Source organism: Amblyomma maculatum, chromosome 1 (assembly GCF_055883805.1).
Source record: "Amblyomma maculatum isolate TAMU_Amacu chromosome 1, ASM5588380v1, whole genome shotgun sequence".
Lineage (NCBI taxonomy): Eukaryota > Metazoa > Arthropoda > Arachnida > Ixodida > Ixodidae > Amblyomma > Amblyomma maculatum.
In genome coordinates, this window is record NC_139344.1 from 231,814,705 (window position 1) to 231,829,176 (window position 14,472).

General features: G+C 43.9%; 1 protein-coding gene across 1 annotated transcript; it reads left to right on the plus strand.

Annotated features, from left to right (window-relative positions):
- The first annotated feature begins 3,139 nt into the window (after positions 1–3,139).
- Positions 3,140–13,627, plus strand: LOC146205889 (uncharacterized). The gene is made up of 3 exons (XM_084608215.1): positions 3,140–3,373; positions 5,386–5,619; positions 13,301–13,627. The coding sequence occupies exons 1-3, from the start codon at positions 3,140–3,142 to the stop codon at positions 13,490–13,492; spliced, it is 660 nt and encodes a 219-aa protein (XP_084464341.1). The 3' UTR covers positions 13,493–13,627.
- Positions 13,628–14,472: the final 845 nt, after the last annotated feature.

Sequence of the window (14,472 nt, forward strand, 5' to 3'; positions counted from 1 at the left end):
TGCTGTTCTGATGATCGCTTTATCGTTGGCGCAGATGAATTAAGCTGCGCTACTTCCATCAGTGTCCTTCAGGACGCTTTAACGATTCGTGCAAGGATTTATCACTTGCACGCTTCGTTCCGAAACATATAGCCTTTGGTATTGCGAAAAATTCTATATAATATGTATGCGCGTGTGAAAATGTGTACATGCATTTCCTCTCCACATGAGCCCACATTTTAGAATGGTTTAGACCACCCCCGAAATCGTTTTTAATGTGATGAAAAAAAAAAGATTTTGTCGATGCGTTCTACAGAGAACATAAGTGACAGAAAAAGTGAAAAACTGAACTCCGTTTACGCATAAAACGCTAAAACATTATGGTTGGGTTCAAAGGGGTCGTTCGGAAAATTTCATTTCACATACATACAGCCATCTGCGCTAAGTCTTCTAATACGCTACAATATTTGCGTCCAAATGTACGTAATTCTCTTTCTAACATCCGCAAATTGGCCTACGTAAGCTTTGTATGTCCCCAACTCGAGTTTGCGTCATCGATTTGAAGCCCTCATCAGCATTACTTATCTAACATGATTGAAGCCATCGAGAACTGAGCCGCAAGATTCATAACCGAAAACTGTGCAAGCGTAATGCAAATAAAATGTGACCGTGGCGTTGAATGTTAGATATCCGTCGTTCAATCTCTCTTCTTTGCTTACTTCATAGATACAAGTATTGCAACTCCCCGTGCCCTCTCCCACTTTGTGCTCCTTCACGAACATCCCAGCGGCTACACATAATCAACGAAATTTTAAACTCATCAGTGGTACTACTCAGACATTCAATTCAACTGCGTTGTCTGGAATAATCTTCCTGACAACTACGTTTCCATAACAAACCCCGGCACATTTCGAGAGATTTTGTTCAACCATTACTCATCATGATATCATTTGTCAAATTTATTCGTGGCTATGGCTTACGGCTGGCTCCGTTCAACTGTCACGCTGATTTCCTTTGTTTGTACCATATCGCTTTTTCAAGTACATTTCTCCCCTGTATTTTAGAGCATAATTCTTAATTTGCGTTTGATGGTTTGTTTTCAGTTTCTGCATTATAATTTAGCTCTTACGTTTTGATATTATGGACTGTATCTTTAGATAGTTTTTGAGCTGTTAATTCATTTTGCTGTCTCTGCGTTTCGTTGGTGTCTAATTTTTATGTATAATTCTAGTCTATGTACAGTTTCCCGTAAAGTTTACAATCCTTACCCCCTTTACTCTGTGCCCCGAACTAAGGCCTGTAGAGTATTCATAAAAATAAACAAATAAATAAATACTGTTATCACTAAGGAACGTATTTCGAAGAAACTACTTCTGCCAAAGAGCCGGTATGGCAGCCGAAGCATCGTTTACATATGTATGGTTACTCTTAGGGCAGGTTCCACGCGCAGTGCGCAAGAATTCCTTCGCATCTCGTGATGGCATCTTTTTGGATGCTTTTTGTTTCTTCGCACTCCGATGGGCCGGGGCAAATTATGCAACGATGTGTAGGTAGCCGAAAAGTGATAAGCAATGAGGCATGAAGCCAAATTCAATTCAATTAAATTTCAGCCATCCGGTTCACCGCTGTGTTCAGCTCGAAGTCCAAATGGGCTTTCTTTCTGCTTCTAAGTGAAAAAAAGAAAAAAAAAAAAGATGAGAGGATTGTCGACTTGCCCCTCGTCGACTGCCAGAATGCCGAAACGTCGTCGTCTTAAAATACATCGACCCCGGAGGAAACGCAACAGTTCAGGGGCATCGTGCTTCCTATCACAACAGAAATTGATTCTTGTTTCTGAACCTGAGGAAACATGGACGCACCTTCGTCTCCGGTCCGTTTTACTGGACGGTCTCGTCCGCGCAGGAGCCGTCCCCTCCGCAGGCTGCCATATCCATTCGCTTGCCATTATGCTCAGACTACTTTCGGACAGAATTGGCGGCCTTTCGAGCTAGCTTTTTTTTTTTTTTTTCCTACGCGGAAGATAGAAACACTTAAACAAGCAAGGTCGTCTCCGTTATGCGATGGCAGCTTGAGCGAGCGATGATGTGCCAGCTCGTCCTTCGAGATGAGCGGTATAAATTGTGCGAACGAACCCAGCTCGTTTTCGGCAACGAAAGGATCCGGTATAGTTGCAGAATCAGCGCCAAGCGAAGCGAGAATCACAGCAGGCGTGTTAGCGTGCACTGCATGCATCGTAAGTAATGCAACGATTGCAGTGCTTACGATGCAAAAGCGGCGCGAGCCGCCAAATACTCTTTCGGAACGATGCTGCGCTTTGTGCGCGCTCCTGTGCTTCTCGCTCTGCCCTCGTTTTATTCGAGCAGTTTGAGACAATGAATGCTTTACACCAACTAGCCAGCCAGAAGACCCTTCTGAACGATTCACGCAAGTGATAAATTGTTGCATGAAGCACCTATGACGATAGCGGCTTCATCAGTGCCAGAGATAAGGCAAGCATTAAATGTCCAGGATATGGGCCCGCTAGACCCTCGCTATCTGCATAAGCTTCCGCTGCTAGAGTGCGCTGGGAAGCGATTCGTCCGCCGCTTGCATACTCCGTTTTACTTTGGGGGCAACCGTATGCAAGAGCCATGGCCTTGAGACTCGCGCGATGCAGCTAATTTTGTGGCCGCCGGGTATTATTTCTAGGTTAGCCGTCCTCACAGGCACTTATCGCCGTTTTTAGTCAGAAAAACGTAGTCACCTAACTAGATTTATTATTTTTTTTTTTAGAGAGAGAGAGAGAATACAAGGAGAATAACAATGCGTGTGCAACCGGGAATTTCGCCGCAAAAAAGTACTGAAACATATGCTCTGAAGGAAAGCTATTAGAATTCCTTTGAAAAGGGCGCATCTGGGCGCTAATGCTATTGTCGCACGGGCTATACCTGCGGGCTATACCGAGTGTAGAGTATAGTCCGGAAATTACGGAACACCGATAGATGTTTATCCGTGTAAAAATCAATTAAAAGACGACGTTTCGTATTGAGTGCGTCTACAGAGGCCGCTTTGCAAACTGCGGTTCGTACCATTGTGTGCCAATGCGGACTGCGTTATATCTGCGGGCCAAGTGCTTATGATTATTTCTCCTTCTTTTATTCTGCGCAATATTATCGATGCCATGCGCGTTATCATTCTCATCATGCGCCGCACGTGGTTGCAGGCCACGTGGGAGCGTGAACTGCCACCGTGCGCTTCAGAGCGCTCCGCTTGCACTCTCGTGCACCGGCGCTATTGGCTGAGTCCACTCGAGATAAGGCTGTGCCGCTGCCCGCGAAAAGAGCCCTGCCCTGGGGGCTTCGACACGACGCCTGACGGATCGGCGCTCAACGTCACGTCCAGGACTCAGCTCAAGGTGTGCCTTTCACTTTCATGTCACTCGCGAATGGCACGCGTGGACCGGACATCTTTCCTTGACACCCAAGTGTAGCTGAGCTTCGGTTGTGATTCTGTTTATTAGCTGTTGTTGTTGTTGTTCTCTCGTCTCAATATTTTTGCCGTTGCCAGGTGCGAACAATTGAGGCTTTTACTAAGAGAAAAGAAAATATTTCAGTGCCCTTACTTCTTCTTCTTGTTTTCGCTGTATTTCTTGTTGATCTCGCAATAACCATGTTCCAACATTTATTTACAGAAACGCTTACTGAACTGTTCGCAAATTTCAAAGAGCATTTACCACTTTTTTTTTATATGCTTATATAAGCTATTTTATTTTTGGCTAATGGGCACTGCCATCTTGAAGACGCCTGGTTGCTAGAGCGAAATAGCTTCCGTTGACTGCTTTCGCCATCGCTTATTCAGCGCAGTCATGAAAAACCAAAGTCGATCCTGGATATATCGAACCCGAATATATTGAATCATTCCCTATATCGAACTCGGAATATTTCTTTACAAGTTACATGCAAAAATATAGGACTGGTGTTCGCGTTTATCGAATTCGCGTTCGGAGGAACATTCAATATTTCGAATTTCCCCTGAAAGATGCCTTTCTCCTAATGGCGCCCCCACGATCATTTTTCGCGCTCTGAGCCGAATCTGCTGCGCAGCCTTGGGCACCTGCTGGCAGCGCTAACGCTATAAAACCGCTTGGCGAGTTCAACGTCGAGCCCGCTTGAAAGTGTCCTTCCGTCATGCGTGCTTGCTTTCAACGTGACACTGCTGTTACGCGGGGAAGCTGGTGTTGGATGCACAGGTTGCCATGCGGTGAAGCCAGCCATGCTGACCGAAGGCTTGCGGGCGGCTCTCGAGTGGCCTGCTTCGCTGCCGAAGGAGACGGAGAAATCAGCTGCACCCCATTTTAACTGAGTTATTAATGCGTTTATAGTATCTCTGTAACATAATTAGACATCTTATTATCAGCAGTGACTTTTCCCAACGGATCGTCCACAGCAGCTTTTATGTGAACTTTAACATCAACGGCACTTGACACGCGGTGCGAGGTGCAGCTGCAAAGTGTGGGACGCGCGCGCCGATGCACACATTTGTGCCCACCACATATTTGGAGGGCGTCCTCGCGTCCACGGAGCAGCATGTAGAGGTGCGCCCAGGGCACATATATTTGACGCTTGGTGCGCGCGTGCGCTTTGCAGGTGGGCTGCTAGTGCGCCGGCGGGGAGCCCATCGCTGCAGGAAGCGCGCCGCTACGTGGGTACACCACATTCACGCTTCTGGGTTGCAGAGAGCTGATATGTTGGCATGTTTTACATCTCGATGTATCAATATATAAAACTATTTTAAGATATCCATCGAGTTCGATATATCCGGGATCGACTGCATGCCTGCAAGACAGTTTTCTGTCCACAGATACCAGACAAAAAGAAATTGTAAACCAAATAGAGCTGGGCAGCATGCGACAACTCTTCTCTCTTGACAGCCACGCGGCTGCTCCTCTCCGTTGTTGTATCAGGTTTTGTCGGGCGCAGAGAAGACGATCACAAATAGAGCTGAAACAGAGGACCAGACGCGATTGTAGAGCATAAATTGGCACAGCTACGGCAGAGCGCATGTGTACACAAATCCGCGCATGCGTGTTGTCAAATCTGGACAGCTATTTCATATTTTCTCAAATTGGTATTGTGCAACTGCAACAGTGAGAATTATTTCCACTTGTGATCGTTTTTACTAATCTGTGATTCACTTATTGCCCATCATGAATATGATGGGCAAGTTTTGCGCCTTGTAACTTATCTTCACCTACAGTTAACTGCAAGAGACACGTACACAAACGCCTAACTTACCCATATTCGAAATTGAATCACGCAACCATCCCCCCCCCCCCCCCCCTTCCTTCAGAGTTGCTGCATGGCTATTAGAAATACGTCTCCTGGCCACTTGGCACTCTGATCTCTATCTCTCTTATTCCCTTTGAAGATGTGTGCCGGGTGGCAAGCTCCAGCGTGCAACGCCAGTCAAGTGTCGCTGGTGACCAAGGTCATCAGGAGGTTAGGACACGCAGCCCAGGCCAATGACACAAAGCAGACGCATGCTGACGCGATATGCCGCTGTTCTGGACAGGACACGGGCGTCCATTATCGCCGGGCTCATGGTAACAATTCTGCAGATTCGACCCACTACGAACGGCGGCAGTACTTCACCTGTGAATCGGTGGGTTTAATGGTGCTATCGCAGCCTTCATACTTTCAATTATTATGCTGAGTATTATGGTCGGGCGGATATTTGGAGGAAGTAGTGCAACTTATCCCCTTCAAATACACACTTGTTCTGCTATCAAGAAAAAGTTGAACACTTTTGTGTGTATGCATAGAACACCCACCTTCGCAAAAGTAATCTGAATGGCTCAAAAACTTTAGGAGTACGCACATGCCGCACACTTCCACGCTCATTGAATTGCAGCCTTATCTTAAAGAATGCATATATTTATGCACAATTATTTATTTGCGTATTATCTGAAGATGGCTACTTAACGAAACATCAAGTGCATGTATTTCAGTGAAACATACCACCGCGCTGAGAGAAGAACGAAGTGACAGTACCTAACAGCACTTCCTATGGGCGCACCGTATCAAGTGGAGGCGTCCATCTCTATTTGCTTGGTTTGGGAAGTGTTTCTTATTTCTAGACACGAACTGGCTCTACCATTCTGTCCAGCAGAGACTTCAAATATTCAGTGACGTCATTGACGTCCGGAAGACAACTCTGAATGCATCTCAGATGAAAAAAAAAAAAAAAGAAAAATTGGCGCAGGGTTGAGAGGAGTTATCCCTAAAGCCACATTCGCTAACTGCCATTATTTTGGCCCTGTCGTAAAACCGTCCGCTCATGGCACTTATGCTATAAAAAACGGGCGTTGTAAAAGAAATAAATGAAGAGAAAGAAAGAGAAAGAGCAGCAAGGAGTTTCATGTTTTTATTTTTAATTATGCCTTTCTCCGATACATATACAAACATATATGGCCCAGATGAAAATTATAGCTGTGTCACTACCTCCAAAACGAGAGCATTCTAATTTTGTGCCTCTTGGTGCTGCACATTACATCGTTTCTTAGGACAACAGTAGGAAGATGTTTTGGAAGTCCCTCTTTTACATATGCACGTTACGATATGAGTACGAGCTTCGCCTACTGTAGGCTGCCATGAAAGCATGCGCCACAAGTGTTCAACTGTGGCGTGCTGCCGGCTGAGGTCGTTGAACTGGCCCTCATCAGTGTCATCACGAAACTAAAGCACTTGGAGTTGTCGATTTCGATCCGGGGAACTGCTTCTGACAAGGCAACTGCTCAATCCGCAACGATAGCATGACGCAGCTTGAAAAGCACGCTCACCCATACTAGAACTGGTCCGTTTCGCAGGCCATCTGCACCACTACGAGAGGCAAGGGTAGCATGTGCCAGTCAGGATGGCACGCACAACATGACTATGCTCCTCCCACATCCTTGCACAGTGGTCGATAGGCGCGTAGCATATATAGCAGCGTCATCCTTTTTGGCTCAGGCCTCCCGCACGTCTCGTAGCACTGCAAACCAGAGTCCCTTACCAGTTGCGAAACTCCCCGTAGATACATGTATCAAAAAACGGCGGTTTTGATTGGTCAAAATTCAGGTGTGTACGAATAGTGGCGGCGCCCGTGGCCATTAAAGGAAACTGTGTCTGAGTTACAAACTTTGAGGTTGTTGATGAATGCACAACAACCTGACAAACAAAATGAGCTGAAGAGGTGCATTAGTAGGCATTCTTAGGCGTAGTAGTCGTAGAAATAATAATGAAAGGAAAAAATAAACGAAGCGATCTTAAGAAGACTATGATGACAGTAGCAGACAGCTTTTACTGACCACTTCCATATGGCGCCGCACTTTATAAGCAGGAAAAAAGGAAGTAAGAAGGAATGAAAATCCCAGAGAGGACACAGATAACCGAAAGCAGGAGCCAACAGTTAAGAGGGAGAATGCCCAGGTGCTTATCGCCGAAGATTCCAACATGAGCAGGTTCAGACGAGATATTATGGAACGGGTAAAGGGTGATACGCGAGTGTTAGAACTTTCCCAGGGATGACAATAAGCGCAGTGCTGAAAGAGAGCATAAATAGGCTGTTGAAAAGTTCCGCAGAGCGCAGTATGGTGACAGTAGCCGCGGGGCTGAACGTTGTCCTAAATGGTGACGCTGCAGGAGTGGTGGAAAGTTTAGCTCAGGGAGTTGACGATATCGGGGCGATAGCACAGCAAGCGCAGATAGTTGTATGTACCGGAGGTGCTAGGAACGAACGGAAAGCTTGAAAAGGACGTGATGACAGTTAATTACGACTTAAGAAAGTTAAGCCTAGAGAAGCGTTTTGAAGTGGTTGAGGTAAACAGGGAGGTGCATAGATCAGGTTTTGGCAGGGCTTTTTAGCGAGATGGCATCCATTTTAACAGAAGGATGGGAGCAGAGATCAGCTGGTGCCTGGCAGGCAGGGCTGTAGCTTTTTTAGGGGGTCCGCGAGGGCTCCGTTCTATACCGCCCACCAGATGATAAACTGGACCAATTCTTTTTCTCTCTTTTTTTTTTAGAGCGCATACTGAATTTTGTGTCTCAAAATAATCTACACATTGTAGTAGATGGTGATTTCAACATTAATCTTTTACATAATACATCACAATTTCGTGAACTGCAGTTATTGTTTGACACATTTGGGCGCAAGAATGTTATAAATGACCCAACGCGCATCAGCCACTCTTCTGGAAGTCTTTCTGAAAGCCTTCTGGATTTGTTTGTAACAAACGACTTCGAGGATAATGTGCACGCTGGTGGGATCTCAGTGACCTTGAGTGACCATCTGCCTATCTACATGCTTTGTAAAAATGGTGAAATGTGGAGAAAGCCTTTGAATCATTCTGTGTAATTCACTGTCAAGTCTAAATATTTTTAGAGACAAAATTGCTCAAGTAAACTGGATCCCTGTCTTTGAATGCAAAAATGCTAACAAAGCATATGAACTTTTTATTGTTATTCTTAAAGAAGCCTACGAAAAATCATTAATATTAAAAAAAGAAAAACAAAATTAAAAAAGATGCGTAAGCCCCGGATTACTGGTGAATGCCTTAGTATGATAAAGAAAAAATATGTGTTATACTTTAAATTCCTGCAAACTAGGGACCCTACAGGCCTTCTTGCCTATAAGAAACATAGAAACATTGTTACAAAACTTCTGCGCGACACAAAACACAATTATTTTGAAAACCTTCTGAGCAAACCAGGTGCTCGTAGCAAAGATATCTGGCGCAAACTGAGCAAAGTATTAAAAATTGGTAGCAGACAAAGTGAGGAACTCAATTAATAATTAACAATGAGGTTCTAAAAGGACACAGTTTGGCAAACAAGTTTAATGAGTATTTTACCAACCTAGTTGAAAGCGTTCATGATGAAACTGCTCTGAACTTTCTAGACATACAAAACATAAATAGCGCCTTTTTTGAGCCAGTAACAGCAGAAGAGGTGTTTTCTGTGTTTAAATCACTAAAGAACAGTAAAGCACAGGATATAGATGAACTTCAGATAGGACTTAAGTTTGTTCTAGATCATCTTGCACCAGTTTTAACTCATGTATATAATTTTTGCATATCTACAGCTGTACATAAACATGTAAGGAGGTAGAAAAAGAGCGAAATGGCTAGAGACAGAACAGCAGTTGAAGGATGACAAAATCGGTGTGTACGCTCTATGCGAGACTCATCCCAGGTATCTAACTGATCTGCCGTTTATAGAATCCTACGTCTGAAAAGGGTGCAACAGAAAGAGAACGGAAAAAAAAGGGGGGAGGGGTGGGTATGTTGATACACAAAGGAACAAATTGGCAAAGAATAAAATCATCTTGCAAAGAACATATCTGGGTTTCAAGAACAATTGCCGGCATAAGGACATGGCTAGGGCTTGTTTATTCAGGAACAGGACACCAATGCAGACAAGAAAACAAGGATTCATTGAATGTATCAGTGACATTATAAGCTAGTTTGGAGACGGGGCCGATGTTATTCTACTGGGGGACATGAACGGCCACATCGACGATATGGATGGATACACGGATTGTAACGGGAAGCTAATGCTAGATTTCTGTGAGCGACATGGCCTAGTTATTGTAAATAGAGAAACAAAATGTGAGGGACAAATCACGGGGGAATTCCGAAACAGGCAGATGACCATTGACTACTATCTAATGTCGCGGGGAATTTATAGCCAAGGTCACAAAAATGGAAATCGACGAAGAAGGGGAGTGTAGTCTGGGAAGTGATCATAAACGTCTTAGTCTGCAGATGGGGCTCTTGATGAAACGAGAGATGGAACTTAGACAAAAAGTAAATGCAAAATTAAACGACGATCAAATAGCACAGATAGCAGCAGACATAGAGGAAGCAATCGAGAAAAGCCCCATGGAAGACTAAGATTATGAACAGGTAGAACTACTCATGAGGAGAAAAATAAAGGAGGTTAAAGTAGCAAATCGCTGCAATGGAAAGAGGAAGCCACGGATTTGGTGGAATAAGGAAATCAGGCAAGCTATTGAACAACGACGGGCTGCTTCAAGGGAACACCGAATGGCAAAGAAAGCACAGGTATCTCAGGAGGAAATCGACCAAAAATGGGAATCATATCGACAAAAGAAACTTCAAGTGCAGGCCCGATCGTCCAAAGTAAGATAAGACTGTCCACCGATCGCTAAATGGCTGATATACACGATGCCTCTAGAGGCGGAGCAAGAAAATTTTGGAACCATATAAGCTGGCTAGGGAAGAAGAATCAAAGAAAGCAGGATCGGATTCAAGATAACGAGGGAAATTGTTTAAAGGGAGACAACGCAGTGAACTACATTACATCAGTTATAGCCGAGTCATTTATGAGCGACGATAGAGTAATCTCCGCAAATTAGCAAGCACCACAAGATAGCAGAATACAAAGCAGCTTAGAACTGACCAATCTAAACTGGAAAAAGGCAGAAAAAAAAATATTCCTAAAAGCACATCTACAGGAATAGATGGAATGCCGATCAAGCTGATTAATGAACTTGGTCCAAGTAAGGAAACGTTGTTAAAAGTTATGCAAACAGTCATAACGAATAAGCAAATTCCGGACAGCTGGCGGCAGAGTAAAATGAATATGATTTACAAAGAGAAAGGAGATAGGATGCACATAAAATCCTACAGGCCGATTACCATAACATCTGTTATGTACAGGTTGGCCATGCAGGCGGTGAAATTAAGGATGCAAGCATGGGTAGAAAATAACAAGATACTCGGAGAACTTCAGAACGGCTTTAGAAATGGTAGGCGCTTAGATGATAGCCTGTTTGTGCTTACTCAATGCACCGAAATATCTAGAGTTGAAAATAGACCTTTGTATTTGGCCTTCCTGTACATAAACGGGGCGTACGACAACGTAAACAGGGAACTCCTGTGGAACATACTGAAAGAACAAGGTATCGGTTATGAGATAACAGAGTTCCTACAGGAAATCTACCGGGATAGCAAAGTAGAAATTACATGGGAAGGGAGAAGAAGTACGGAAGCTGTCGAGGTATGCAAAGGATTAAGACAAGGTTGTTCTCTATCACTGCTGCTGTTCATGCTTTATATGATAAATATTGAACGGAGGATACAAGAACGTAGCCTAGGTTTTAACCTGTCATATAAATTAGGCGGAAAGACGGTAGAGCGGTGCCTCCCCGGTTTAATGTATGCAGACGATATTGTGCTGCTAGCAATTAGTCAGGAAGAATTGCAAACTCTGGTTAAGTATTGTGGAGACGAAGAGGACGCTCTAGGCTTCAGATTTAGCGCAGTTATGTCGGGTCTGATGATTTTCAACGGCTCAACTGATCAGGGTCTTAAAATACAAGGCCATGAAATACCTAGAGTAGCTGAATATAAATATCTGAGGGTATGGGTAAACGAAAGACCAGCATACATTGAAAAGTATGAGCAATCACTTAAGGCAAAAGGCTGAAGAAATGCCCGGATAATGAAGCATAGGGCATTGTGGGGATATAACAGGTATGCGGTTTGAGGGGTATTTGGAAAGGAATTATGGTGTCCGGGCTTACTTTCGGAAATGCGGTTTTGTGCCTAAAATCAGCGGTACAGTCGGCATTAGAAATAAATCAGAGAGCCGTCGGACTGGGTGCCCACGGCAAAACCACAAATGAGACGGTACAGGGAGATATGAGCTGGGCATATTTCGAAGTACGGGAAGCTCAGGGTAAAATATTATATGAGGAATGCCTGAGTAAATTGGACAGTAACAGGCGGGCAGCCAAATTATTTAAATACCTATACCTAAAAAGCGTTAACTCCCAATGGAGGAAAATAACTAGTCAACTAACCAGTAAGCTTGCTGGTCACAAGCACGATGAAATAAAGAGCGTTAAGCAACAGGTGAAAAACACAGAAGGTAAAAATTGAATAAATTCGATGGAAAAGAAACAGAGTGTGGAACTATACCGAAAATGGAAAAGGCAGATCAGGAAGGAAGCTTTCTTTGATAACTCAAGAGGCAGAGCCCTACTTTTTGAAGCTAGATTAGGGTGCCTTAGAACACGCAGCTACAAAAATAAATTTAACCATGAAGATGACACATGTGCAGTATGCGGTAAAGCCACAAAAACAATTGGCCATATTATACTCGAATGTAATGGTATCCATCCGGAAGTCGATGCAGGCGCAGTCGCTCTTCCTGAAGCTCTGGGGTTTAAAGTTACCAGTGGCAGGGTGAATGAACCTGCGGTGGAAGCTAGCAAAAAATGATTGGAAGATTGGTGGCTTAAAAGCAGAAAAGTGACATAATGTTAGTAATGCAGAAACAAAATTTCAATAAATATAATGGTGGTTCAGACATCTTATAGTTGTGCGAACAAAGACACCTTGTGGTTTGTTCTTGATTTTACGGCTTTTTTGTTATACTGCTTTTGCTTCGTTATGTGACACTGCTTTTGCTACGAGGGATTGACTACTTTTGCTTTTTTACTACTTACCTTTGGTTTTTACCTTGTTACGTGTTCTTATTTTTTTTTTTTTTACGCTATTAGGTTTTGACAGCTTTTGCTTCGAAGTCTTGACACTGCTTTGCTACGATTGACTGTTGTTGCTAAGATCTGTATCGTTTATTTATTGTTAACCTTGTTGTGTTTAGTTACATATGCTTAGGCTTGCCACTGATGAATTTTTATACCGGGTGGGGTGAGTGCGAATGGGCTATGAGCGTCAGAGTGGCCGAGGGTTTAAATACGTTCCTTTTTCCTTCCAATAAACAGTTGGCAGTTCGCGCTCGTCCTGTACCTAGACTTGTGTGTGTCTTTGTTCGCGCAATATAACATGTCTGAAGTACTGCACCAACTAGGCCGACAACACATCTTACTGAAGAATGGTGGTATAGTTAACCAATCTAAAACAATAATTAAGATATAGGGGGAGGGGGGATAGCATGATTGCAGCTGCTACCACCCCGTTTCAAAGGGGACGCTCCTATATTCCATCCATCCATCCACCCGAAAAATGCGTACTGAAGCAGTTTCAAGTCACCTTTTGAAGTGGAGCTTCCCGAATGGTATAATCAAAATGTTTGCGACCCGTGCATTTGGTTTCATCTGCTTCGTGACTTAATTTACGCCGTCACTTCGCTGTGATTTATTGACAAAAAGAACACTGGTGCGAGCATGTATTGTTCGCACGTGTGTTCTCGGCACCCTTTCACTGTGTTGAAGAGAGCGACCTGCACGCGTGCCTCGTGCTATTAAAACTCCCCCAAAGCAGGTTTGGTCGCACGCAGTGCACATTCTCACGCCTGGCCACGCGGTCTCTGTGCAGCTGCCTGACTGCAAGCCGGAAGAACCGTGCGGACATGTGACGCGGGACTTCTACACCCTCTACAGGACGTGCACCTGCCCGCCCAGCAATCTGTGCACTGTGCCAATGAACTTCAGCGATCGCAGGCTAGTCAATGTGAGAGAAGCACTCTACGAAGGAACTGCATACCTGGCGCTATGCCAGCCTTATTAGACCATGCCTAGGATCCCAGCCCCAATGGCAAGCGACTTTTCGATCTGTACGCGTGGACCAGCGTATTGGTGATCATGTCCAGACAACTAAACTACGCAGTGCAAGTGCTCGAATGTATTGCAGCCCTGCTATGCTGGTGACAAACAAATCCATTCTGCTCTTAACTTTTGAAAAAAAAAAAAAAAAAAGCTGCACAAAAAAAAAAAAAAAACAAAGATCGATCACATCACTTGACAGCAAAATTTAAAAAAAAAAATCTCTAATCCACATTTGGAGGCACGCGTGGGCCATTATGTGCGAATGTTCACACTTCCGAATTCTGATATTTTCCTCCTCATTTCGCATTCGGCTTGAGTGTTCGGGTGCTGTATTTTATAAAGATCCCTTTGAAACGGATTTCCATTTTCCATTTGATTTGTAGTGAAGTTCCAGTTTACTACACATATACGATCAATAACCTAGCCATTGAGAACACACCCAGTCACAATTACTTAGGAGTATACCTGTCAGCCAACCTGTCTTGGAACACGCACATTGACTACATATTAGGGAACTCTTACAAAACCCTGGGTTTCATGCGACGTTCATTACGTCATTGCAACAAAGACACTAAACTTCTTGTTTATAACAAAATCATACGGCCGAAACTCGAATATGCCTCGATTATCTGGAATCCTCATCAATCATACCTAATAGCCAAACTTGAATCTCTGCAAAACAAAGCTGCGCGTTTTATCGCATGCAATTATTCCTCGTATTCTAGCATTCCTTTAATTAAGCGAGAATTAGGTCTCCGGCTTTTAAAGATTGGGCGAAAAATTTATCGCCTAATATTTTTCCGCAAGCTTTACTATAACCCTTCAAATTACAGCATTGAGAAAATAAAATCGGCCACTCAAATCTTTCCTCGCCGCGGCCATTATCACAAAGTGGAACCTTCTTTAGCGCGAACAAGTTTGTTAGAGTTTTCATTCCTTCAT